This window comes from Leuresthes tenuis, unplaced genomic scaffold, assembly GCF_036924035.1.
Source record: "Leuresthes tenuis unplaced genomic scaffold, fLeuTen1.0.hap1 SCAF_12, whole genome shotgun sequence".
NCBI classification, from domain to species: Eukaryota; Metazoa; Chordata; class Actinopteri; order Atheriniformes; family Atherinopsidae; genus Leuresthes; species Leuresthes tenuis.
This window is the reverse complement of record NW_027325366.1, coordinates 26,776,695-26,804,300: the sequence shown is the minus strand read 5'-3', so window position 1 is coordinate 26,804,300 and position 27,606 is coordinate 26,776,695. Positions and strand designations below refer to the sequence as shown.

At 40.5% G+C, this 27,606-nt stretch overlaps 3 protein-coding genes across 3 annotated transcripts; all 3 read right to left on the bottom strand.

The window, feature by feature from the left end:
* Nucleotides 1-6,546: 6,546 nt before the first annotated feature.
* Nucleotides 6,547-18,236, bottom strand: ralba (v-ral simian leukemia viral oncogene homolog Ba (ras related)). The gene is made up of 5 exons (XM_072397334.1): nucleotides 18,121-18,236; nucleotides 9,754-9,953; nucleotides 9,164-9,372; nucleotides 8,322-8,499; nucleotides 6,547-7,951 (listed from the first exon to the last, which is right to left on the bottom strand). Exons 2-5 carry the CDS (start codon nucleotides 9,865-9,867, stop codon nucleotides 7,829-7,831), a joined length of 624 nt encoding a protein of 207 aa, XP_072253435.1. The 5' UTR covers nucleotides 9,868-9,953; nucleotides 18,121-18,236; the 3' UTR covers nucleotides 6,547-7,828.
* Nucleotides 18,237-20,478: 2,242 nt separating this feature from the next.
* Nucleotides 20,479-24,421, bottom strand: nepro (nucleolus and neural progenitor protein). The gene is made up of 9 exons (XM_072397325.1): nucleotides 24,254-24,421; nucleotides 23,969-24,123; nucleotides 23,682-23,770; nucleotides 23,324-23,452; nucleotides 23,110-23,187; nucleotides 22,686-22,987; nucleotides 22,448-22,497; nucleotides 22,138-22,352; nucleotides 20,479-22,057 (listed from the first exon to the last, which is right to left on the bottom strand). The coding sequence occupies exons 1-9, from the start codon at nucleotides 24,336-24,338 to the stop codon at nucleotides 21,718-21,720; spliced, it is 1,443 nt and encodes a 480-aa protein (XP_072253426.1). The 5' UTR covers nucleotides 24,339-24,421; the 3' UTR covers nucleotides 20,479-21,717.
* Nucleotides 24,422-25,016: 595 nt separating this feature from the next.
* tex30 (testis expressed 30) lies at nucleotides 25,017-27,522 on the bottom strand. The gene is made up of 5 exons (XM_072397716.1): nucleotides 26,755-27,522; nucleotides 26,227-26,463; nucleotides 26,045-26,096; nucleotides 25,659-25,873; nucleotides 25,017-25,295 (listed from the first exon to the last, which is right to left on the bottom strand). Exons 1-5 carry the CDS (start codon nucleotides 26,770-26,772, stop codon nucleotides 25,125-25,127), a joined length of 693 nt encoding a protein of 230 aa, XP_072253817.1. The 5' UTR covers nucleotides 26,773-27,522; the 3' UTR covers nucleotides 25,017-25,124.
* Between the last annotated feature and the right edge of the window lie 84 nt (nucleotides 27,523-27,606).

Here is a 27,606-nt window from a genome sequence, read left to right as displayed (position 1 = left end):
TGAAAATCTGTAACCAAACAAAAACATTATGGTCGCTGAAGCTTAACCGGGTCAGAGCACAGAGAGCCAGTGTTGTTCCAGCTGAGAAATGAAAGAATAAACTTAACTTTCTGAACTGTTAAAGACTTAGTAAAGAACTAAGAATTAGACAAGTGCCAACTTTTTTTTTTCCCATGTTAAATCAGACAAAAAAAAAGCCAACCAGTATTTTGGATCCGCCAACATAACATCCTCAGCTGTTGTCCATCAAGGCTACATGTTTCTCCTGTGTATTACTTGTAGATATTGATACTGATTAGAATGATGAACAGCTTCTCGTGTAAACTGCTGATGGATGCCACAGTCATTTTGACAGCGTCAGGAGAAAAAATTATTGTAAACCTCAGACACCTTGAGGCTACGTGCAGCAACACAGTTGTAAATGAGAGCAAAACAAGGTTTGCAGCTCTTACAAGCTTCAATGACGCTCGTCAGCGAATGGACACTGACCTTCACTTGCCTGCTTTGCAGAACAGCACATTTACTGTATCTCAAAGCGCTATTCACATATTGATAGTGTTTGATTCTCTTTATCATTTGTTATTCTGTAAGGATATGAAAAGTATAAAGCTTTCACTGATACCATACCAGATTTAACATGTCTGTAAGCACCAGTGCTTTAAGCAGAATAAAGCATCAATTGTCTTACTTTGTTACTGGAACTGCATGTATCCAGATATGTCTCCAGCTCTCACAAGTTAAATGTCTTCTCTCTGAAAAGAACCTGCGCCAAACGAGACCGAAGGGAGAGAATTGGCCATAATACACAGCAGCATGTTTGGAGAAAACCAAAAACTGCATATCAGCACAAACACCTCACACCAACTGTCAAGTGTTAGAGTTCTGATGATTTGGGCTTGTTTCGCAACCACAGGACCTGGACACTCTTCTGTTCACCAAAGTATTCCAGAATCTAAAGCTTTAGCAACAGCACGTCTACAACAGAAAAAGAAAATAATAGTGGTGTTACAATAGTCCAATCAAAGTCTAGACTTCAACCTGACTGAAATGCTGAGAGAGGAATTTAAAATAGCTGTGCATAAATAAAAGTTAGCCCGCAAATCTCAATGAACTAAAGCAACATCGGAAGCAAAGCGGGCAAGAATTTCTGCTCAATGATGTGAAAGTCTGATAAAGAGAACAACTAATTAAAGTTATTGCCACTAAAGGTGGTTCAACAGTAGAACAGCATAATATGTAATGTTTTTTCACTCATCTGAGGTTGTATTTACCTAAATTCTCATAAGGGCCAAATCATATTTTTATTGTGCCAAAGATCAAAGACTGGAGATAACATGTTAGTAAGAATCTGAAGTAATCTCTGGATGTTTTCTAAATCAGGTGAAAGAAAGAAGTGCACCATACCTTTTCATCGTAAACTTGTGTAGCCTACTTACAAAGCAGATGTCAAGTTTACTCAAGTAACTGTGCAACAAAGCCAACTGCAACAATAGCTGTTTTTTTCAGCCAGTTTGTGCTGCCGCAGATGGTGAGAAAAACGGAGGCACAGGACAAAACTCAAAGTGCCAATTTAAATGCAAGGGATTTACAAACAACATGGAACACTGTCATTTTTTAATGTTCTCTTAATTAATGAAAAAGAAAAGGGTTTAGCCTTTTTGCTGTCAAAACAGATACAATGCGAAACAAATAAAGTTGTCAACTATTTCAATCCACATTTGGCTCCATCACCCCACCATTAACGGTGTTGTCATTTATTATTTGAGGAATTTGTTTCCGATGGCCCAAACTGATGTTCATTTCCAAAATGTTTCACTTATTTTGTCACCCATCAGTCCGCCATACGAGGTCAGTTGATCTCTGTGAGCTCAGAGAATTGTTTGACGTGACAAAAACCCAAATTTTTTGCTCAACATCAAAACAAAGCTACTAAATGGGTGTTTTCATTAATTTAAGCCACAATGTCAAGTTGCACCAAGTCCTGTTAATCAGTTTGTGTATATTATGCTGGTGATTACAGGAGGAGAGCAGCAGTTTGAGTAACCTGACATTCTTTCTCCTTTATATGATGAAGGAACAGGGCATGCAGGCACGTATAAATCATCTTTACTGGTGGCTGCATCATACTTTATATCTCAATATCCCAAATTTACAATTTCATGTTAAATTACATTCATTTTCACAATTTAGGATCTGACATTATCCTTTCTGCTCTAATCCAAACCATCAAAGGAAACGGATGACAGTCGATGTTGAACCTCCTGTCTTATACACATCAGTGCAGTCTTATAGAAGGTTAGCCTATAAGATACATGATGTCCCCTCTATCTATTCTCCAACGAGGATTTTAGACACACAGCTTAGCCATCTACTAAACCAGTTATTCCTCCCTCTGATTTTGACATATTCACATACTCAAGACATCCAGGAGCTTTTCACGGTCCCACTGCATAATCATTAAACCTCTCTGATGGTTTATTGCTTAGAGGCTGAAATAATTAAAAACTACCTGATGTCTCACCTTAGAAAAAGCCGAGATTCAAAGATCAAATAATAAAACACATTCGAGTAACAGAACCTTTTCCTTCTTACCTTCCCAATTAAACAAGTCATGACAGAATCCATTTACTTGGTGACTCTGAGGGGGGAACATTATCACAGTGAAACATCATTTACCGTGTCTGTTCATGAAAACTTTAAACATTTATTCACGATTTAACAAAGAGCTCAACCAGCTACTGCAGTGAGTGGGCCACCCTCACTATTAAGCATCATGGATCTATACTGGATTTGACACATGGCAGAGAGCATAGGGAGTAGGGAGAAGACATCTACGCAGAGGATTTATTAAGGAATCATCTTAAATGGCATGAATGGCAGGCAGTATGAGACACGGTGCAAAAGGGCAGTCGCTCTTTCACTGGCATCATTTGTGCTGTTGTGTGCAGCTGTTGATGGTTTTTGCTATTATGGCCACATAATGCAGCTGAAGTAAGACGTATTACTTTCTTCTTCTTTCTGTAGTGATGAGAGTAGCAGTGCTGTTTGAGGGACTTACAATATAGTCATATGAAAACGAAAGCACATTTAATGAAAGAAAATATATATGAAAAATCCTTACTAGGTCTTGAATTTCAGTAAACCAAACCTGTGGTGAACATTTGACACATCACACCATGTCATTTTAGCAAAAACTAAGCCAAAATGGAGAAGTGCAGTGTGAATTACTGTTTCTATTGGAATTAGGAGGGTAAGAAGCAGCCAAGTGACGCTAGTCAAATGCACTTGATTAATTGATCATCAGCAAATGTGAGCACCTCTATAAAGACGTTTTGGCAGTTTGCTGGCCTGGAGCCTTTAGGTGTGTGTTAACACAATGCTAAAGAGGAAAGGACATCAGTAGTGATCTTAGAGAAGCAAAGGTTACTTTACCATCCATCTGGCAAGGGTTACGAGGTAATTTCCAAACGATTTGGAGTCCATCTACTGGGAGAAAGATTATTCACTAGTGGAAAACATTCAGAACGGCTGCCAGTCTTCCCAGGAGTGGACACCCTGGCAAGGGAAAATGCAAAAAAACGCAAGTCTTACATGAAATACTCTAAATGCCAAAGCCCATGAAAGTACAGTTAGAACTTGGAAGTATTTGGAAGAGTTGCAAGAGAAAGCCTCTTCTCTCTAAAAAGAGCATGGCAGCACAACTTAAGTTTGTAAAGTTACATCCGAATGAACCACAAGACTTCTGGAACGATGTCCTTTAGACAGATGAGACCAAACGGGAGATGCCTGGTCATAACGCACAGCACCATGTTTGGAGAAAACCAAACACAGCATATCAGCTCAAACACCTCATACTGTCGAGCACGGTGATGGGGGACTGATGATTTGGGCTTGTTTTGCAGCCACGGGACCTGGACACTTGGACCCACCTCTGTATACCAAAATAATCAAGTCAAAAGTGAGGCCATCTATCTGTAAGCTAAAGTTTGACTGAAATTGGGTCATCAACAGGATAATGATCCCAGACACAGCAGCAAGCTACAACAGAATGTATGTAAAAGAAAAGACTCAAGATGTTGCAATTGTCCAGTTAAAGTCCACACCTAAACCTGACTGAAATGCTGTGCTGGGACCTTTAGAGAGTTGTGCATAAACGAATGCCTACAAACCACAATGGATGGATGCTATGTTGTAAAGACACACATTGGACAAAATTCCTCTACAACAATGTGAGAGACTGATAACTTCAAGTCATTGCTGCTAAAGGTGGCTCAACCAGCTGCTGTATCTTGGGGTGTACTCATAGTCATACTTTCTTTTTCAAACGACTATATAATTTGCTGTTGCAGATCTGGATTTTTGTACTGCAGTTATAACAAATGCCGTTCCAGGACTTTGTCCTTGCATGTCAGGAATGCTGTTCTTGATTCAAAACAATGTCAGTAAAATTCTTACTAATAATGCAATACATTTACAGTCAGTAGATACATATGCACTTAATTATAAACTAAACTTTATTTCTGCATTATCTAAATCTTTAATAAAGGCTGATAAAGCCTGATGACATTTACTCATTCTGTCAGTTATTGGGAGCAATAAGAAAGCAGAGAGACTGGGCCTACAGAATAACAAGACTGCCATCCTCTGGTCAAAGAGTGAACAAGTCTCCCTCTGAGGTGCACCGTGCAGACAGCAGGACACGGCACAGTCGCTAAAATAGGAGTTATTCTCTGTCCATTGCATTTATCTTACAGGCCAAGCACAATTCCACCGAGTCTGTTTCTCTTTCTGTATAATGAAGGACTGTGATGGTGCTTTATCACTTGAACATCCTCATCCCCAACATTAGCTCACATATAATGAGGGTTACTCAGAGGACGGGGGCCCTCTCCACAGAATGATAAAAGACCCCAGAGTGCGCCGGTGACACAGCATCGGTCATTAGCCCGGCTCGCTTTGCCCTTTCATGTATTTCTAAATAAGTGCCTTCCTGTGGGTTTAACAGACCACCTAATCTGCCTACTTAGAGGTGTAGGTTTGGAGTGGGAATCCAGAGAGGTGGGTTTCAGGATGGTAAATGCGCTTATCTGTGCTGTGACATGTTTAGCCTCTCAGGTAGGAAATGCTGCCACAGGCTCTCAACCCCAACAGGTTTCACTGGTGATATAAATTATAGGGGATTAGTGTATTTATGTAAGGTATGCAGTGAATGTGAAGCAGTGACGTCCAAATACGTTACAGCTTTAAAACCTATAGTATTTCTCACTGCACCTTCTCTTTTAAAGGTTAACACTGTTTTAAGAATTCACCTGGTGTTGGCCTGTCAGATCAATACTTGTAAATATAACGTTCTCTCCAGGAGAGCAGAGAGGTAACAGTCTTATCTCTGGCGCTGTGAAGATTACGGGCAGCAGCTATAATAGTAGATTGATTTGTGGTCATGAAGGATATTTAAGTGTCAACACAAAAAGGATGACTTGATGCTAAAACTGCGCTGGAAAAGATGAAGTCCACGCTTGCAGAATGTTACTGAAATATCAGAGGAAATCAAGAATCCCTGCAGGAATACCCGGAGAGATTTTAAAATAAAGCGGAACAAGGTCACTTTAAACTCACTTTTGAGCAAGAGAGACCCAAATAGTCCCTACAGGAACACCGCAGATATATGTTTGGTGAAATTCAGTCTCCTTTCATTTTGAATCTTGAAAGGAGAGCATGCGCCTCAGCATATTATAGATTGCAGCACAAGTTGCTTTTTACACATTTAACTGTAGAGGACATGCAGTCTTCCTCCTTTTCTTTTACATAACACCAAGGGAATGCACTTCTTATCATTCATCCCAAAACTATTTTAAAAATGATATATGGTCAGTCTTTGCCCAGTGGTGTAGTCAACCCCGTTTCCACACAGTGAAATGAGTTTCACCGACCTGGCCACCCCCAGGGGTTCAACAATGAGAGCCCTCGACCGGGCTTCGTCTTGAGGGTGTTACACAGACCTGCCATGTAACATAAGGTTGTAAAGTTAATATAAATGGTGGCAGTATATCACTGTCAAGTTCAAGAAAAACAGGCCAATGGCACTCTTCTTGCTGGCAGAGGCACAATCAATGCAAAGTGAGTAACTGCTGGGTTATTTTGACAAAAGTGGGTCACAGACTGGCCCAAAGGAACCAAGAAATGCCAACTATGACATTTCATCTCAGTGGTTAATGCCAATTTAACATTACAATGTACATATGTCAAGTAGATATAGTGGTCACATTCCCTACACCAACCACAAGAGGGCAATGTGCAACACGAGGTCTGCCGGTGGTAACCGATTCTTTTTCATAGAATTGTTCAAAAAAATAAATCAGTCGTTAAAAGAGTTGTAATATAAAAGCAACACTAGAACTCATTCATGTAAGCCACCGTTGTGAGGTCATAAAATAATGTTCATTAATTACAAAACAAAAAAAAAAAAAGCATTTATTCTGCTGCTGCGTTGCTGCAGCAAAACCAAAGAATACTTGCAGGAGAAGAAAGAGGGCATGTTACAAAGCATTGTTTAGGCAGTGGGATAAACCTCTCATTTACTGCGGAACATGATTAAACAACAGTTAGAAAGCAAAGCTTTGCTCAAAGACACAAAGGTAGTAGAGTTTTCTGATAAATGCACACAGTTATCATACATACTGCACATCCTCAAACAGTCTGCTTTGCACATTGTTGGCACAATCCATTTAAAAATGACCAATTTGGATGAAGTCCCTCTCTTGGGTTTCGGTGATGTAGTGCGTGTTATTCAAAAGAAATAAAAAAAAAAAAATAAGAAAACACAACAGAGTGGTGACTATTAATAAGACGCTGATGATGCCGTTGGAGCAAGGCGGCCTTCTGGATTGTCAACAGCTGTCACAGCACGGAGCCAGCAATGACTCCAAACCTCAACAGAGAAGCATGACTGGAAGGGATCTGCACTGTGAGGAAGGTCAGGTCGCACAAACAGCGCAGCAACATGAAGAACATCATGTTGGCTCCCTCCTCCTTTACCTACAACAAACTAGTGATCAAATCACAACCTATTCAACAAGTGTTAAGACTTACCTGAAGCTCTGTCAGGTCAGAACGACATTCTTTGGGAAGAAAAAAAAACCTGCAAACTATTTTTATGATTGAATTGTGATAGTGAAATAACCTTGTTTGGTAATAACTTTCATGAACCTTCTGTGGTCAAGGAGAAGAAAAAAAATGGAAACAATGGAAGCTGAAACTTCCAGCGCCCACATCAAACACGCATTCGGGTTTCGAAGACATGTGAACAGATGAAAGCCAACAAATTTGATTAACAGGGAATAGAGTGTTATCAATAATTAAAAACAGGACACACAGCAGCATTAGAGCCCCTTGCAAAAAAAAAAAAAGCCTTAAGATTTAAGAGTAGAGTGGAGAAATTAAAGAAAGACATTAAAATATCCCTGTTTACTTAAACAAAAACACACCGATCCAAAGTTAAAGGCAGTGGAGTTCCGAGTTAAACAGTGGAGAATGTCTTGAGCAGCAGAGTTAGTGTCACTGGCAGTTTGGTCATTAGCTTACTGTGAGCCATCAAACACTGCAGTCCGAGTCACAGTCACAAGAGGTCATCTTCCAATGAGACCCATAGCCAGATTTCATTCATTAAAATTGGCAACAAAGTGGTTGAGATTGTTCTAGACACTGATCTATAACAAGCTATTAAAAATATTTATCAAATTAAATTTCATTTAAATGACAACAACAAAGACATCTGCTTTGTTCCCCAGCATCACAGCTGTATCGTGGCTCGTTTGGGTCCATGGGATGCTTAAAGTAAGCAGCACCTCTCCCTGAAACTCTTCTTGCTCTTCTTGTTTTTTCCTTTCCCGTTTTTGTCCTTGTTTTCAGACATTTTCTTGCCTCGTACTTCACGCATCAGGTCAAAGAAAACCTGGAGGGAACACAATCACAGCTTAATGGTGATAAAATGAAAATCCTGAAGTCAAACTGAAGTCCAGCACTGTGCAGAAGCTTTAGAGACATTCAGATTAATATCCGTTTGGAACTGCAGGAATTGAAACAGTCACATACCACAGACGAGCCATGGCAAGTTTCAAAAATGCTTTGATCAACTAACTTGACAAAAGCAAGAAATGGTCACCCCAAATATTAGATCTGAGCACATTTTTGTCCTTTATGAAGTGAAGTGATAAATACAAACTATTTGTGCTGATACTTTTGAAGGCATCCCCACTTAATCTTCAGTGCCTAAAACTTCAGCACAGTTCTATACACCAGGTGGAATGTGTGAGCAGCGGCACCTTGTCGACGTTGGCCCTAGTTTTGGCTGACGTCTCTACGTACTGGACACCCCACTCCTCGGCCTTCCCGCGGGCCTCCTCCACCGGCACCTGCCGGCGCTCCTCCAGGTCCGACTTGTTCCCTACCAGCAGGAGAGGAATCTTGTCCTCTTCCGCCTTCACCCGCAAGATCTGCTCCCTGCCAAAGTAAGACATTTATATGTATTTTTGAGCATTTTCAAGCCAACAAAGCATCAATATGCCAGTATAGTGATACACACGTTGTCAAACACAGTTTGTACTTAAAATGCTTAAACTATTATTCCCATTTAGAGTGCTGAATGTGGGGGGTGATTTATTTCTTCACAGCGTGCAAAACTGATGTGTTTTAGGCCAACATTTGGCAGGTGGAAATGATTCCAACTGTGCTGCTGACAAACAATTTCGATTTGAGCTTCAGCATTTTGTTGATGTTGGGAACGTTCAAATCCTACTCACACCTTCCTGCCAAAATAGATCCAAACAAACACACAACAGGCAGTGGCATTAAAGCAAAGCTCTGGTGCAGGCTCCGTTTCTCCTCAACAAACAACTGTCAGCGTGGGGCTTCGATGCAAATTTAGGAGCTTATTCTGACTGATGTTTGTATCATAATTGTAGGATCAGGACTGAGGACAAAAAAACAAAAAAAAAAAAAGAGGAAAGGGACTATTTAATATTAAGTGGTCTCTGTCTGCTTTTTATAAATTTTAGAACAATAATGTCAGAAACAAGAATGATATCCATGATATCAGTGAGGGTAGTCAAACCACTGGAGTAATAAGGCCATTACCAACATAGCAGTGTCAGGTTAGCATCATTACCTGAACTCTTCAGTGGCAGTGAAGGACTCGTGCTCTGTGATGGAGAAGACCAGCAGGAAACCCTCCCCGCTGCGAAAATAATTATCCCTGATAGCAGCATAGTCCTCCTGGCCAGCTGTGTCCAGGATGTCGATCTGGACTTCCTCTCCATCCAGGACCACCTTCTTCCTGTAGCTGTCCGCTTTGGTGGGCTCATAGTCCTCCACAAACTGAGGATGTAAAGATTTTCATTTTATTAAGAAGTGTACGTGACACGACAAGCAGCCTTTGCATGCTTAAGGCGTCGGTGAAGCCTGATCAGCACCGCAGCTGGTGTGAACAACACTGATCAGCATCAGAGGATTGAAATAAATAAAAATATAAATGCTGATAAGAGAAGAGCCAAACTGTGACCGTTGCAGCTCTCAAAAAAGTGTCACAATTCAAAATATGCCATTAAGCAAGTGAAAAGCAAGAGAAATGTTTTTAAAAGAAAAAATGATATATCATGTTAACCTCTGAAAGAAGGTCTTTGAATGGAGATATGATAAAAACCTAACATAGTGGAAATGAGTAGGCAGGCGACCCCGGCGCCTGCAGAAATGACTCACCTCATCGTACATGAACTGCAGCGTGAGGGCCGACTTCCCCACACCTCCACTTCCCACCATGATCACCTTGTGCAATGCCAGAGAGCTCTGGTTTTTACCTTTATTGGCAGCCATCGTTGGATCCTTCTTTGTGCCTCTTTTATACACTCAAGCACGTGTACACACTCACACACACACACACATGCACAGACAGATACAACCTGTGAATGACAAGAGTGGAAACATATCACTGCCTACTGTAAATAACCTCAAAAAGGAGAGAACACAAGAGTGTAGGGACAGATGGCAGTTGTTACTTAACAGCCCTCCCAGCCACAGTAGCGCGCTGTGCCAAGCCTCTAGGCTGTGCTCCAACAAATCTTGAATCTTAACCCCTACCGTGCTCATTAAAGTGCCAAATTGCCTACTCATGAATCCGAGAACTTTATAAAGTTCGTCATCAAAAGGTCATTGCAACTGATCAGAAGTAATGAAGCCATCATTCTCCATGGCGAGGCAGCGTTTACGGAAGCATTAAAATAGGGCATCTTGCGCTTAACTCGTTAAAAAGGAGGGAGACGTGACTGGCCATTTATCTGCCTTGTAATGGCTCTGCTCTTAGAAGGTGAAGGCTTAGAGTCAATTGTGTTTCGCTTCACTTCAGTATCTTCTGTCTCTGTCAGATACAACTTCCAGCAAGAGTGCCCAACTGACTGCACTCTAAATGTCTGCCTGCCATATCTTAACATTCACCTCACTTGGATTAATTCACGACTGTCAAGTGAGCACAGGGTTCAGAACAAGCCCGGATCTGCGAACATCTATATGCAGTATGAAACATACTGCAACCGACAACTCAAAGTGGAATTTTGGTCATTTGATCTTTGAACATCGCAGGTGACTCATCTGTTTGATTAGTTGTGCATGTAAGGCGGAGAGGAGCTAAACCTAGCCTGATATTTAACAAAGTACCTTTAATCATCAGCACATTTTACTATGACAACCTTTTACTGAACACTAAAGTCCAGTCGAATAGTTCGAGAGAAGTTGGCCAGTAAGTAACAGCCACGATAAGCACTTCCCATGCTCTTATTCTCCAACTCAAAGAAAATGAGCTTCAATGCTTACCGTCATGTCCAGTGATAGAGGACACACTGGAGCAACTTTAATGATTAAAAAAAAAAAAAAGGAGATCAGTTCAATTCCTTGGGGCTGCACCTCTTTAAAAGCAACGCTTGATTATCACTGTTCAGAAGTACTAACCGAGTCGTGTTATATCAATGTTATTTTTTGGATATTCGAACATTTCCTAGATGTCTGTGTTTCTCCAGCAGTTTTGTTTTGCAGGTGCAGAACGGAGAATAATCGGCTGAATGAGCTACACCTAGACCTGGTGTGCTCAGTCTGCCTTTTAAAGCCTCCCGTGTGTGTGCTTTGCTATGTTTCCCATTATCATCATGAGATACGTCTTAGTCCGCTGTCAGTGAGATCAACAGAAGCATCCAGCCATTGACAATCAGCTATGTGCAGTCAAAAGCTGCTCCGTCATATGACTTCATACCATCGGCAGTTTATCTCTCCACAGAGACGGATTCTTCCCTCCTCTTGGGATGTCACACTAATGGAAGCACTGAGCTGATTCATAGCCGTATTCATAATCTGCTCCTCCCCAACAGTAAACATTTTAGCTCATAACCAGTGTTACAAGTGTTGAACATTCAACAGACAAGGCTGAGGAGATAAATTGAGGGACAAGCAGAAAAAAACAACAACCCATCTGTCACTTCAAGCGTATCATTACAAATGTAGAGAACAGACAAACTGACTGAAATCTCATCCAAACTTTTGGTGTGAAAAATCAGTAAATGTGCTTCTGTGCATATGATAATTCCACCAAAAGCAGAAAAAGGTTTCTTTCTTCTTTTTTTTTTTTCCTTCTTCAATCACCTCGATATGCCAGTAAAAGCATCCTGACTGTTGATACGGAGGATGTGGCATCATGGTTCCACTCTCCATGACCAGGAAGTGAAGCCTGACCTGTGCTCTTCCTGTCTTTGTTATCAGTAAGCAGACCAGTGAAAGGGATCATAGGAATGATGCCCATGCAAGCGTACACATTCAATTACACACATTTTGACAAAACATGCAGAACTCAGCACTTGTGTGTCTGGGTCATGGTTTAAATTATTTACACATAGCCCACTTCACTGTGCACATGCACAGACCCCAATACGATAAAGCACAGAGTTAATAAACTTAAGGCACGATAAATAACAATTAGTGAGATGTTTCCAACAGTAGATGAGAGTTCCCGCATGGCAACACAGGTTGCATGGAGGGCACTGAGAGAAAGAGAGCGAAATTAATATTTAGGCATGACCCACATACGAAGCTGGTGTTTTCTTGGTACTAGTGCATTTTAGGGGGTGAGGAGTTAAGGACAGGGTGGGATTCAGTTTAACAGCCCACTCTGGTTGCAAGACTCCTGAAATATAAATGAGCTACGTTTGGAAAACGTCCCAACCTTCAAACTATGCTCATTTTAACACGGGGCGAGGAACAAACAAGTTTCACCAGAAGTCACACAGTTATTACTAAATGATTACAGCAAACAGTCATGCTGCCAGCAAATGGGTCATTTCTGAAAAAGTCACACGCCCCTCTATTAACAACTGGTGCTTAAAGTACACTTCAATCATCGAAGCACCACCAAAAATAAACTCATTAAAATTGATTTTTTTTTAAATCAATTAGCCGATTCAAATGACATTAAATTGACTAAGCCAGCCGTACATGTGCAGAAGTTTTAACCCGTTTAGGCCTGATGCAAAATATAAAGGATAGACACTCCAGTGCAGCTTGGAAATATACCCGTTTTTAATCATCATCATATATCTTGTGATGCAGCAGGTGGGAGTGGCATTTCACTCCATGTACATGCGTCATGAGAGCTTGTTGAACAGAAGAGCGACATGTCTGTTGTCATCATAACAAAGCTGGGTGGTAACAACGGTGTGTGAGCTGTCATCTAGCAGTTTCTGCTAAGTAAACACTCCCGCTGCTGGCACTTCACTCAGTCCTTCGAGCTATCAGCTCGTTCTTGGCAAAAAAAAAAAAAAAAAAGTAATCAGTAATATTACAGCCCCAAATTTCTCATGAAGATAAGAGGTGAAAAAGACAGAAACCTACTCCTGCCGACACGTAACCCTCACTGCAAAGCACATAAAGCCACGTGCATCACGGACCACCGTCTGTGTGGCGTTAGTCGTAAAAGAAGTTTTCCGTTTGGTGCTCCTAAATATAAAGTTCAACTGAAGCGCTGGTATAAGGCCTAAATAAATACTTTACAATAAAGGTGTAGGGATTTTCAGAGCTCTGAGTTTTAGTGGAAAGCTGTCCACTCGTCTGAAAACCCTCAGTTTTGTAAAGGTCATGAAAGCCAAAGGCCCAAGTGGGCTGCCTTGCACAAACAATATGAGAGAGTCAAATTGGTGATGGTCATCCTCAGGGTCATGAAGTGATGCGACTGAAGTCATGAAGGGAAGCTGAATAAGTGAGTATTAAACAAGACATCTGGACAGTAGAGCCTGGGGAGACTCCACTCCTGGGATCTCAGGGGTGGGGGATTTTCTCTCCTCCTCTGATGAAGAAAACAGGGAATTTTCTGACTCAATAGCAACCCTCCCAAGTCTGACGATCTGTGAAGGAGATTAGCTGCTTCCATCACCCTCAACATGTGTCACATTAGTCAACCAAATCCCTCCACAGCGGCTCAGCGACTGGTGAAATAGAAACACTGCCCTGATGACGAAACGACGCAAGCAGAAAAAAAAAAGAGAGAAAAAAAAAAAAAAAAGAATATGCTGAACTCTCAAAAACATTGTCATCTCATTACTTACAAACTGCCTCTCCCATTTCAACCTTACACCAATGACTCATGTTAGACCTCCTTAAATTCATGCTAGGAAAGCTCCTGGTGTGACTCCTCTGATTTCTACCACTGCCAAACTGAAAAGATTTTTCTATTCAAGCAAAAGTGACTGAAGAACCCAAAACAACAGACTGGTTGAGTCACTTCAGTCATGTGTTAACTCTGAGAACTGCTCGTCTGTGACACACCGACGGCATTCAAGACTCAGCAGTTTGTTTATCACAGCACAGCAAACAATGCATCATTTAACAGCGAGACCCTGCTGGGGCTGGGCAGAATTGTGATTGGTCTTTCAGAATATACCAGTTAGAACAGCCACTGCCTGTGGAGATCAGGAAATTATTTAATCTACATAAAAAGACGGCATACAACAGCGAGGGGGCAATTTAAAAAAAAAAAAACACTCCACAATGCATACTAAGGGGGTGTTCACAGAGAGGCCTTTGACAAAACTGGGCAACAGAACCCTAAATCTTCACCGTGTTAAAATCCTTCCAACTTCAGCTGCACTTAAATGGGGTGAGTTTCAAACATCTCTCTCTTCAAAAACCATTCCCTCTCTCCTAATTAGGGGAACTATCAACAAGGTGCTAATGCAGAGCAGTAAATGCTGATCTCCATAGAGTCAGCATAATGACCAACATGAAAAAAATGTCTTTAGCCTGCTGTGCTAAACCGATATCCTTTCTCCTCCCCCTGCAGCTGACCATGGTGATCTTGTCCCGACACTTGTATGTTTCCCATTAACCGAGCATTCCACAGGACTCGTTCAAGACAACTATGAGAGTTCATGCTTCAGCATGCATTTACTCACAAATCTGTTCGCTGAGCAACTCCCAGCTGCACTTTATCACCAATTTGCTATTTGTTCTACTTGCCTGACAAGAGAGAGGCTCACTTACACACCACCTACACCATGGAAAGAGCCTGTTGTGCCATCATGGTTTGAAGCAGAAAGTTGCAAATCATGACAGTTACACTAAAAGTTCTACTGGGTTTACAGAGCAAACATTCTGAGAAGGTAAATGCGACACTGAACGGTGTAGCATAGCGTCGCTTAATGCTCGAAATCAATATTTCACGCAACAGCACGGACGGTGGACTCTTCTGTGAAATCGGGTCTTCCAGTCTTTCCCACCAACTTTCACAGAAATACACACACAGCAACGCATTTAGGAATCGAGACAATCCTCTTAGTGTCCGTCAGAAAAACGACGGCCTTGACTGGAGGAGAAAAAAAAAGCGCATTCAGAGTGCAGGTGTGTGGATAAATCAGCAGTGGAGCTGAGGAAAGAGGTGTGAGAGATCTCGCCACACTCAGTCTACTAATATACCTAAATTATGTACATGCGTCTGGATGCAAGCAGGAGGAAATGATGCTGATTGTTGGGAGCAGGGTCAGTCGATATTGATACAAGTTGTATTTGAAGCCTTTGCCCAATGGCAGCCGGCATAGGCTCCAGCCACCTACCGCAACTCTGAATTGGAAAAAGGATAGATGGATGGATCTATAATGAGACATTGTTTACCAATGTTCGATTTCTTTCTTTGATAAGAGATGAGAAGGTACCATGATTTGACAGCAGCTTATCCATCATTAGGCTACATGTGCACCATCACTCTTAACCTGCTCTTGGTTACTGAGAACAGCTGAGAGTATAAAATGAATAAAAAACAGATTTCTCACGCTATGAAATAAGTCATATTTTATGAAATTTAAATCTGGTTCACAATAGACATACAATCAAGTTATTATACTCAGGCAATACTTTTTTTTTTTTTTAAGTTCCTGTAGGCCATTTTTATTTAATGTTGTTGTGTGTGCCAGGAATACCCAACCAATGGGCCGGGGAGTATTTGTTACCGACCATTATTTTTTATTTATACTCCAGGATAATAGGTTTGTGGCAACATTAAATTAAGCATCCTTTGTGACCCATTTTATGGTAAAACATTCAGTTTTGCAAGCTGTGTGGTTTCCTTTTCATCTCTTAATGGTGCCAGTGAAACTGGCATCAGTTGCAGATGATTTATTCTCACCTCAAAAGCTCAAAAATAAATAAATAAAATATTAGTTACATCAACCATGTTCAATTCTGAGAATTGACGTTGCCCTTTGATAGCTTTTGTTTGAGATCAGCCCTTTTAGTGACCACCAGTCACATTATCCGGGACAAATACTGTCCGATCAATTAGAGCATCCTTGCCAGTAGATGATGAGATCCATATACTCACGGAGAAAATAGCATCTTATTTGAACGTTCTCCGTGTTTTTACTTACCAAGATAAAATATCTACAATATTCAATCTGCTTTGGTTCTCTACTGAAAACATAGTGGAAGAAGAATTAGCCACAAACTGATCAAAGTAAGTTACCACAGCACTGGTGCTCTTACAGAAAGTGGTTCTGGGGTGTAGTGAGACACAGCTACCCTTAAAGAAGCAAAAACAACCCCCACAGGTAGCTTCTGCAACAGCCCGGTGAACAGCCCCACAGGCACCAGATGCCGGCAGCAGGTGACAGAAAATTAATGGATATGAATAATTTAGAAAAGATGAATTATTACAAGCTTCCCAAACACATATTTGCATATCTCGTTCCTCTTCCTTGCAGGTAACACGATGTTGTGCTTTTCATAGCGAGTGCCTTTCATACCCACCGATTCATCTAGTGTATGTCTGCCAGTGAACTAAGCTGTCTACCCTCAGGACAGAAAAAATAAAAATCACTCCACTCTAGTCAAACAACTTGTGCCTTAGAGACAATGTTGCGTTAGTTGGCTGTCAGAATCTACAACTCAACATTATTTTACATGAAGGTGTCTTCCTACCTGTCTGCAGGCAACTGACTCTACATGATTACAAAGTGGGAATTAGGAATTCTAAAAATGGTCTCCTTTTGCAGATATTTTAGTAAAACTAGTGTGATTACAGCTCTTTGATATGAGCCACTCATACCAATCTGCAACAAAGGAAAAGCAAATGTTACAGACATACAACCAGCAATGGCTGCTTTAAACCTGCATGAATAATCTCAGATGAACTGACAACAGAACAATTTAGCTTATCTGTCAGTCATGTTTCTAACATCACTGGTTTGACTACACATGATGTAATAAGAGTACAATACGTGAGAGCCCCAGAAGACTGCTAAAGATATCCTGAGCCGTTTCCCTGAATATGTTGTGAGTGCGCTGGGTTCAGCATTGTTTTCAGCAGTTTAATGACGGGATGTTCGTGTTCATTACGCTTCAGAGCACAAAACAACAAGTTCATGTACTTATTAGACGATCTAAATCAGACATTCATTATTGTCATGATTACATTTGTCCCTCTCCCCTTGTCTTTATTTTATTAGCAAGATGGAACAAGTGAGAGTTGCTTTGCCAACACTGTCCTCCACTCCCTCACAAACACAAATAGAGCTGAATCGTCATTCTCCACCCATACAACACATTGTATACATGTAAACACTCCCCAACGGACTGAACTGCCCGTAACTTTTAATTTATTGGACTTTTTGTAATTGACACACGGATGTTAGAGACAGTAAAACAAAGCCATGTCGAAAAGCACGTCCTTTTTTAACCAACAAAATGAGCGATTTAACTTTGCGATTCATGGTATTTCAGTAGATTAACAATAGAGGATGCAACAGTCTGATGACACAGACACCGGCGGTGGCGTCTAGTGAGGTGGGTTTATCTCTGGCAGTAAGGCAAACAGTTATTTTGCTGACTTTCAGGATTACAACAACATTAGTAGAAGGAGTCGTGAGCTCCATTGGGTGTGTCATCTCATCTGAGTGAACTTTTCAGCACTTGTAGCAATCCTTGATGGAGAAATACACAACACGCGTTATTTCCATGGCTTCTAAAGCTAAATATTAGACCTTCAGAAGGACCACAAACATTTGTCAAACACGTTAGGGAAACTGAACTCTTTCAATATAAACAGAGAAGCTCGTAAACAGGTACTTAGGCTAAGCTAATACCGTTATTGCTAATCAACGGTACTGCTACACAACAATGGGGATAAAAAGAACACTAACAAACACAAACACCAATTCTTAGTATCTGTTAAGAGGGAAGAAAACTGACGGACTCCAACACATTTCTGTAAATGTCTATTAATTAGTAACGCTAAAATAACTCGTGACCAGATTAATTAAACGTACAGTGTTAGTACCATGTCTTGACCGTTCCCGACGATAAACAAATACAAGATAACAACACAAACACGTGCACTCGTTCAAACGAACGGCTTAACTTTGTATTTAATGTGCTAGCACCCATATTCTGTTTTAAGTCACCCTTTGACTCCACGAGTCGCTCGCCCTTCCTCTACACAGGTGTGTAACGTTACCGTGTTTCCTTCCAAAAGCCTTGCTAGGAAACACGCTCCGACAAAATCACTCCAAATCGCTCCAATAAAAGAAACAAGTTCGGAAGTCCTACCAAAGCAGGAGTCGAGGGCTGCCCTTAGCTGATGCTATCTTGCTGACTGCTTTAAAAGCGCACACCGAGGCATTGGTTCCCCGAATACAAACTGCTCCTGCAACAAAAGCCCCACCTTCCGGAAGTTAAAATTACAAATGACAGGATGTGACGCCATTATCACCCTGAAATGACGAAATCATCTTCCCGTTTGTTAAATATTTGTAGGCTACTTGTTCCACACGTCCACATTTATAAATGATTCATATACTTGTTTACACCTTAACATAGTCCAAGATTACTTTCAGAAATGAATGCTTACTGTAAATAATTGCAAAACTTAATGGATTAGTTTTGCAATATCAATCTACTGATTTCTTCTTTGCCTTTAACATTTAAATAGTTAAAACAGGGATATGTGTGTGTGTATGTGTGAGTGCAGTATGTGGAAATTAGTGGAAAGCAGCAATTACATGGCAGTACATTGGCATTGTGTGTCTGACATAAAAACACAACTGTTACACTGTAACTTCAAAATATGCTTCTCTCCAACAATAAAATTGAAAGTCTACCAGTGAACCTTGGTCTTTGGCTAAACATTAATACACATAAAATAAGAGTCCTGGTGCTTAATTTCACTGAGATTATTTGGTATTATACCAAAAGCGTCATCCAGTAGTCATTGTCTGAATGCTTTGACCAAACAGTACATTTACTTTAACTTTTATTTAGCCTTAATCCCAGGGTGGTCAAAATGAGATCATCCATAAGAAGTAAATTGGTTTTCAGTTAAAAGGAAACTGAAAGCCCAAAGATCAATTTCTAATAAATGGGTAGTTGGGTAACTGGCCAATGTTTATCAAATTTAGTCCACAATGTTTAACTGCACAGGAGATGTACTTTTTATTGCAGTGCAGCAAACTTGTGATCACAGAAAATAAATAGATTTGAATGGTATAGGATGGATGTTTCTGGGTTGCATTTATGCAGTTGAATGATATGCCACAGCATTATCTTAAAAGAGTTGAACCCAGGAAGACAGTTCACCGCTAAAAGTCATTAGATAACATGAAGGTCTACAGATCCTCCATGTTAAACTGTACTTTTTCTGCATTTTCAGCTGGGGAGTGGTGCATCAGTCCTATACGGTCCAGTCACTTTATTACCTCTCACACAAATCTTCTCTCTACACTTAATCACACATAAAATGAACAAAGGGAATATTTATCTATCAAATTATGAGTAATTTATACTGTAGTTTGTTGTGAACACAAGACAAAAAAGAAAAGAGCCACACCTTCCTACATCTATAGTTTGAAATGCACAAATCGAGCTATTTCATGCTGTAGATTACGGGGTTAAAGACTAGGCAGAGTTGTGAATAGGTTGTGTGGTTTGCTTCACTGGCTGTATCGATTTCATTCGATATTAAGAAAAAAGACATTTAAAAAAGGCTGGGCCTTGGAACACACAATGTGTCCTCTGCTCCCCTTCTGGTATTATCATAAGAAGGGATGGAGAAACAAAATCGAACACTGCATCAGGAGTACAGAGTGTTACATTTCATCTCTTGCTTTAGGCCATATGATGCTCAAACTCTACGTGATGCATTCCCTGATTCTCTGGAGGACAGCCAACAAAAATACATACAGTTCCAGGACTGAAATCAGCCATGTGTCCATGAGGGACTGCCTATTAACAAAGCTATCAAATGTGTCTTGGCTGACAGAGGTAGACAGAGAGGCACTGAACTGAGGCAGCACAAATGATTATGCTTTACGATTTCTGAAGAATAATGTGAGCTGTTAAGGTAGATAGCTCAAAAGGTACATAAACAAACAGGAAGCTACTGCAGTAATTGGACTGACATCCAATACATGGGAAGTACTTTACGTGTTCAAAATATTTGTAATCAATCAGTATGGTGCACTGATATGTTTACGTAATTTCTTTAGCACCAGAATCAGGAACTCTGTGGCAAAGAATGAGGAAATAATGGAGAGCAAAAACACCGGCAGTGAAATAACAGCTCTTTCCCTTCTATATATGTGTAAATCCGCCTCTGAGCAGTCACAGTTGGTATTGATTGTTGTCAGATGCGTTCATGGTTTCTAAATAGTGGCACATACCAAAAAGGCCTAGAGCTGAGTCCATGATATCTACCAACACGTCACTGCAGGCAAATTAACCGCTAATTTCATGTAGGAACTAATTCCATGCCACATAAAATGACCGACATCAACGCTGCATTGTGTCACATCTGCCAATGAACAAGGTTGAGGGAATTGCTCTACATTCTTAAAGATCAATCAGCACTCTGGAACTAATCAGTAACCAGCCATTCATCCATTTTCTATACCCGCTTAATCCAACTCAGGGTCATGGGGGGGCTGTCACTGGTCAAGAGGCAGGGTACACACCGGACGGGTGGCCACTCCATCACAGCTAATCATTAACTCATTCAGTCACGCTTGTTAGAGGACTTACCATCAACAGCACCAGGTGGTGCCAAAAATACCAGAAAGGAAGCTTATTTGGTGTCAGTTTATTTGAAAAGCCATTGATTCCAGAAGACATTTCATTCTATCGCCTCTGAAACTTAAAAACAGTGCTGTTTGCCTTGCAACTTTCATTTCATCGTGCACAAGAGAAAAGTATGCCATATGGTGCTTAGTTAAAATAGTAGAACAAGATGCATGTTTACAAGTAAAAATGTTATTCCATTTAGTGTGTTCGGTTATCAGATGCATCAGAATCATCTATACTCATCAAAGCTGACCATTAAGGGATTCCTTTCTTGTTCAAACATTCAGACTTCAAATAAATTGCAACTTTTGGAAAGATTTGATCACATTTTTCAAACGCAGATGGCCTGAACACACACTTCTCAACATTTAGTTTAGAAATTCCTATCCCTTACTTGTGTAGCATGATAAAGTTTGAACTTAAAGTAAACCTTAAAGTTACCATGGCAACACTCAATTTACAGATGGTATCAATAATATAGTTAAAATGTGTTTGTACTAAGTTGGTATACAGATGTGAGTCAATCTAAACTTAACACTGCCTTAGTTAAATTTCATGTTTAATATTTCTGTCGATTTCCAAAATAACTCGACACAAGTCGTCTGGTGTCTTTTACGCCTGTGATTCTTTGTGCAGTCAGAGGGGCTAAAAACTTTACATAAAACCAAAAGAGCTCTTCTATGTTTCTTCTCAGTATAGCCTCTTTGACATATGCCTTTTTAAGCCAGGAGGGATGCGCCTTTCTTTGTGCATCGTGTCATATGTGAAAGTTCAGAAGCGGATTGGAGTCGATCTGCAGTTGACGGGTCTCTGAGCCTGCAAGGGAGGTAGTAACAGGACTGCTTACATACATCAAGCAGACGCCACGGAACTCGCCACTCTAACCATGCTGTCCTGATGCATTTAAGCACACAGCGAAGCAGGGCTGAGCCACCTCTGTTTGACATGTGAAGTACAACAAAAAACAGCTTTTTGACTATAAGGCGCAACTGATATGTTAAACAGGCATATGGTGGTATGCTGCGCAATCATAAGCTGAGGAATAGGTCATACCGTTAGTAAGTCAGTAGTTAAAGTCTTGGTTCTACAGTATCACAAACCCACAGAGGCAAATATATCATCTATGTCATCGTGGCTATCAAAATCAGACATCTGAAGAGTCACGTTATGTGCAGCTTTCCTTTGATGGTCATCCTTTAAAAGTCCAGCTGCTGTCAGCTCATTCTCCTTCTGTTTTCCCACCTGTCCTGTCTTTTTCACACCAGTCTTGACACGAGAAGACACAAATTTTCTCTTGAGTGTCTTCACACGACTCCTCAGGCGAGCATTTCTCCTCGTGGCAACAGGGGAAAGAAAGGTCTTTGGTACTGATCCTTCAGGAGATGAGACCCAGCAAACTTCCCGTCTGAAGGACTGCAACTTCCTCTGGACGCTGAGCACAAGGACAGATTGTATGAGCATGCCCACCAAGTATTGCAACTCCTACAACTTTATATTCTGAGATGCTCTTACTTGTATCCTGCTGTCTCCAGGCATTTCATCTTCTGGCACTTTACATGCAGGAAGCTCAGGAGGCGTTTCTCCTTTTTCATCCTCTGGGATCTGCACCACACAATCATTCCCTCTAGATGGGCTGACATGTCTGCGAACGTTTGAGCTTCTCTCACTTGTTTCTTGAACTTTCGTTTTTTGTGACTCTTGTGCGATTCTTCTGAGATAGATTTAACCTTGGGTACCAATACGAGATAATTATTAGTTAAATGTTGGTATTAGTTTTTAAATATAAAGATAAATGATGAAGGATTTCTGTTTGCTCACACACCTTCTTGAAAATCTTGAAAAGAGGCTTGATATCGGCCTCAATAGGAAGACCTGAAAAAGATGTTTATCAGCAATACAATACATGTCTTGTATGCCATTTTAAACATTTTATAAAAAAACTATGGCAGAGATTTCTTTCTGTTACACAGATTTTCTTTCTGGTCTACTGGTTGTATTTGACCAGTTAGGAACGGATGTCACTAAAAGAAACAGAAAAAAGTTATCAGGAGACTCCATACTTCTCTCTACAGAGACACCGAGGTCTTCTTTCATCTTCCCTTTCTGTTCCTTGTTGATAACTTTAACTGAAGCTTTCCTCCTTCTGTGCCTTTTCACCCTCTGGGGTTTGGCAGTAGAATCATGTGCTGGGTGTTTCTTCAGTGTGAATGCATAAGAATGACCCAGGAACTGAGCCATATTTGCTGGTAGAGAGATGTCAGTAAGGTAGGGCATGGGCTTGGCGTGGGCCACATCTCTGAGGAGCTCCAGGAGCCGAAGGTACAGAGTGGAGAGACTGACCAGCATACCACGGAAAATCACCCTGATGGAGTACAAATGCGGGAGAATTTAGACAGTGAATGTGCATAGACACTTTAATTTCAAAAGCAGATGTTTCTAAATCTTTTTTGCACTGCAGAAATGCAAGGTTGTGTTGCTTCTTACCACAGGCGACTGAGCATGCTGGTTATCACCACATTGAGTATGACAAACTCCTCCCATTTCATCTGTTGCTTTGAAAGTCTGCAACAAATATCCGTTAAGGGTAAAACGAAAAATGAAACCTCATTCCGACAGAGATACCCACATAAGCATATAATCTGTCGCTTTTATCACACATTCGAGAATAATAAACCTGATATGCTGAATAAAAGGATACGTAAAAGCTCTGCTGCACCGAGTCAACGTGCAGCTCAGCAGCTGGGCGGCTCCCAGCAGTTTGAGACAGATCCACTCCAGCATGGGTTGACTCGGAACATCACCATGGCCCCTCTTGATGCTCAGTACTCTAAAAACACAAACATGCACACATTCCATGACAGCGTGAATACATCTGACCATATATTACTGTGTTTTCCCTGAAGACGTTTTCAGAGGCTTTACTGAAGCAAAAGTACTTATATATAACCAATATATCAGATACGCATTTCTATAAGATTCAGTCTTTTAAAATGCACAGGATTCACTTAATTCTGATTCATTTTTATAAATAAAGCAGATCCTCTGCTGCCACATACCTTTGAATCTTATTTGGACAAAGATCTGCCAACTCCTGAAGCGCTGCATCAAGCTTCATGATCTTTAGCCTGTTTATGCATTGCTCGACCTAAAAAAAAAGAACACAATAAAATGTAATACACCTACAACGACTTGTACTTTTACATTTCCTTAGGTTGGGTTTCTTACCCTAAACATTTTTCTCTCGCCACTCGCTAAAAGACTTACACGTTTCCCATCAGCAGTACTGTAGCGTATCAACTGTAACACACAGACATAATGAAGAGGGTCTCCCCACAGCCCTCACCTGCTGTAAGCCCTTGAAGGTCTTGTTGCCCCTGTAGCTGTTGTTGAGGATGTACAGCAGCTCGTAGAGAACTCGTATCTCCGTCTGAAAAATCTCACTGCGGAGAAGTATCAGGACCTTCTCGTTTTCCACGGACAGAGTCTTAACATTTGCAACTGCAAAACATATATCTCATTAGAATTTCACATTATTGCGCACGTGGGTAGCAAGAAAAAATATTTCTCACACAGAGCCGAGCACGAGATAACACACAACGAAGTGACAGTGGGTTATTAGCATCCATACCTGTCTCTGTAGTAAACTGTATATTAACACTTGAGGCTGCACTGGGAAATGGAATGTTTACTCTGTTCCACGGTTCTCCTGCCATGCTTCTCTTCCCAAAATATACGGAAGTCCTCCAACCAATTGCATGCGAGTAAACTTAGACGTCAGCGTTTGTGTTAAAAGCGCAGCAAGGATTTAAGGAGTACTGTACCTTTAAATGTTTCGCGCTTATCTTTGCGCATGCGCGATAAAAACTATACCAGCAGTCAACTGAAGGATTTCTCTTTTATGATATAACGAATAAAAACTACCACTGTGAAGATTAATAGCAAATATTGGTTTCAGGTGATAATGTGGAGTAAAAAGGGAGCATTTGGTATCTATTTTCACTGCATTTACAGTGACACAGACATATATTCCAGGATGTATGAAGTATTTCAGTCAAAATTGATTCAGATATAATTCTATATGCATCTGGGAAAATTGAAAATTACATTTAAATTAAATTAAGAAAGTCATAAATCTAACTTCCCAATCTTTTTGGAGGATATTCAGCAGCACTGCACCACTTTATGAAATGTTAAAAACAAAACAACTGAAGACCTTTAAGTTTTAGACTGATGGTAATATGCTGCAATTTGTTTTTTGTTTTCTGTTATCGATGCATTTATACTTTATATTTGTACTTTGTACAAACCTATATGAGAACTGCAGTCATAGCAGTGTCTACATCTGATATTCTATCTTGTACAGCAGAAAACTAATCTAAAGTGTGAGCTGCCATTCATGTAAGCATGCTATATGTGGTCACATACACAGTCATTATGTAAAATATGATATTTTATTTAACAAGAACAATATGAAACAAATCAATAAACATTCATTGTAGTCAAGTCACCAATGTTCCCATGTCCTTAATCCAGGTGATGATTTTTAAGTTCACCTCATCCATGACTGAATCCTCAGACCTTCCTTTCACTGTCAGTCCATGGCTGCCTCCTTGTAGCCAGAAAACCTCACCCTCAGCTTTCATATCTTTTAGCACCCTGTTAAAAAGGTCCTGAAAAGAGACAGAGGAGAAAAATCCTCACTGCAGCGCATTGTGGCATTCATACAGACATCGACTCCACATCATCGGACAATGGAGCAAAGTCTGTGAGATGTAACATAGTGCCAAAATGATAGAAAATGTGTCAATACACTGCACAAAGCTACAAGAACATGAATGCTTAACTGAGAAAAAAAAATAGATGCAATTGAAGGCTAAATTACAAGGGTGACAACAAGGATGCGTCACAAGAAAAGTTTTTTTTGTCTTTTCTTTGATCTGAGTTGCTCTGAGATTAGTTCTCAATCACTGTTAAGCTAAGGGTTAAACGCCAAGTGAAACATGCAAAAACATAAAACACTGATTCACCCTCACCCTGTTACACATGTTGTCCTCAGTGCCCGACACAAACAGCACCCGCATACACTCGGGCAGCATCCTGAGATCTTCACTCCGTTGGTGATGGGTGTGCATCTGTCCAGGTGGGTGTAGGGGAAAAGACAGGCAGATGACACCCTGCACTGCATCTTCTGATTCCTCGCTCAGCTGCCTGGCAAGAGCTGCAGCAGCACGGCATCCCATTGACCTTCCTGTGGATGAATCAGGGTATCAAATGATTCCCATCCAGTGACTGCCAGGATACCAAATTTCAAGTGCAACAGAATGTTTTTCTTTTTTTAAAAAAAAAAAAGTAATGTTGAAATTAACAAAATTTGAGAAAGTTTGTGGTCAAATATCTCTGCTGGACAGGAATGGATTACCTCCAAAGAACATGTGTTTCACTGTAAACCTCTGCAGGGCTTTCAAGTAGTCCTAGGACAAATACATGTATGTAAAGCAACTTTACAACGTTCATTCCGAAATTTGAAACACCACAAATCCTCAAAATGGTAAAAATAATTTTGTTTGTTTGTTTTCCATTTGTCTATACAAAAATACCTACCCACACAGCATGATAAGCCTTCACTCTGTAAGCCAAGTTTAAGCCTTTGCACGTAAAACGGAGGCAGAGGAAGCCTTGTGATGCCAAGGCGTGAGCGAGAGAAACCAAATGTCTGAAGTTCATGTCTCCCCCTGCACCATGTGTGAGTACGACAGCTGTGTGAACATCTGTTACTGAGGCTGGGACACACAAAGCTGCGTCCAGGTACTTTGTCCCCAATGGCACCTTTACATTTTCCTGAAAGCCAACGTACAGTCAGTTAACTCTACGTGCAGGTTTAGGCCTGTACACTTTCACAGTCAACGTCACATATAACCATCCGAGATTCTTGCACACCGTTTCTCATATCACTCAGTGTCCTAAACTGGCAAACTAACCAAACTTGTATCTTCTAATTAATTTACGCGTGGATTCTAATGTGGTGCATGTGTGCAAGTATGTGCCCTTATCTTTTAAGAAAATAAACTTTAATCTAATTTTGTCATATTCCAGCCGCCCATGTAGTCCGTGTTCACTTGAGATTTTTACCTCCTTAAATTTGTCCATCCCAAACGAGGAGTTTCTTCTCTTGAAATAAGAATGCAACCCGACTGCAAGCGAGTGACACCTAGCGCCCAGGAGGGGTTATTGCCGCATTGCCAAACAAGCGTACGTCACACGTAGGGTCGGGTGATATATTTGTTGTACGGTGAAAGTAAACTAATCTGTACTCCCTTTATATGAATTCATGTTTCATTCATTATCACAGAGGTAGAATATCTGCAAAGAATATTGTGTTATTATTTAGATTTCTGAAGGCAAAGCCCTTAACATGCAAAACGGACTCAGGTCACGAATGCTCTCCATTAAACTCAATCAAATCGCAAAAAGCTCTGAACAAAGAAACTACATGTGCAAGACATTTTGTGTGCCCCTGTGGTTTCTAATGGTGGGGTTTCTCTAGAAAAGGATCTCCACTTTCAAGTTGAAAAAAGATCATTCAAGGGTCTCTCTCTGCTCAACATAAGGATTAATGTTGTTGGACTCTTGCTAGCTCACATGTAGTTCATATAAAATACTGACAACATGTTGAATAAACAGAAAATATAATATTGAGGATCATATCAAACATGACAACAGATTATTTCCTCCTGCTTTACACTCTTGTTTTAAGACTTAATTATAAATTGAACACAATCAGCCCTAATCAGGATATAAGTGGAATACGGCTGGGAATCGCTAATCAGTTCAATTCTAATTCACAATGTTGTAATATGGATAAAAAAAAAAAAACTCAGTTTCAGTCCAAATTTGTTCATGTTTCCCCCACAAACATGTGGCAGAAATCGTCCCGACACATCTTGAAAGAATCTTGTTGCTCAACGTCTCTAGACTAGTCAC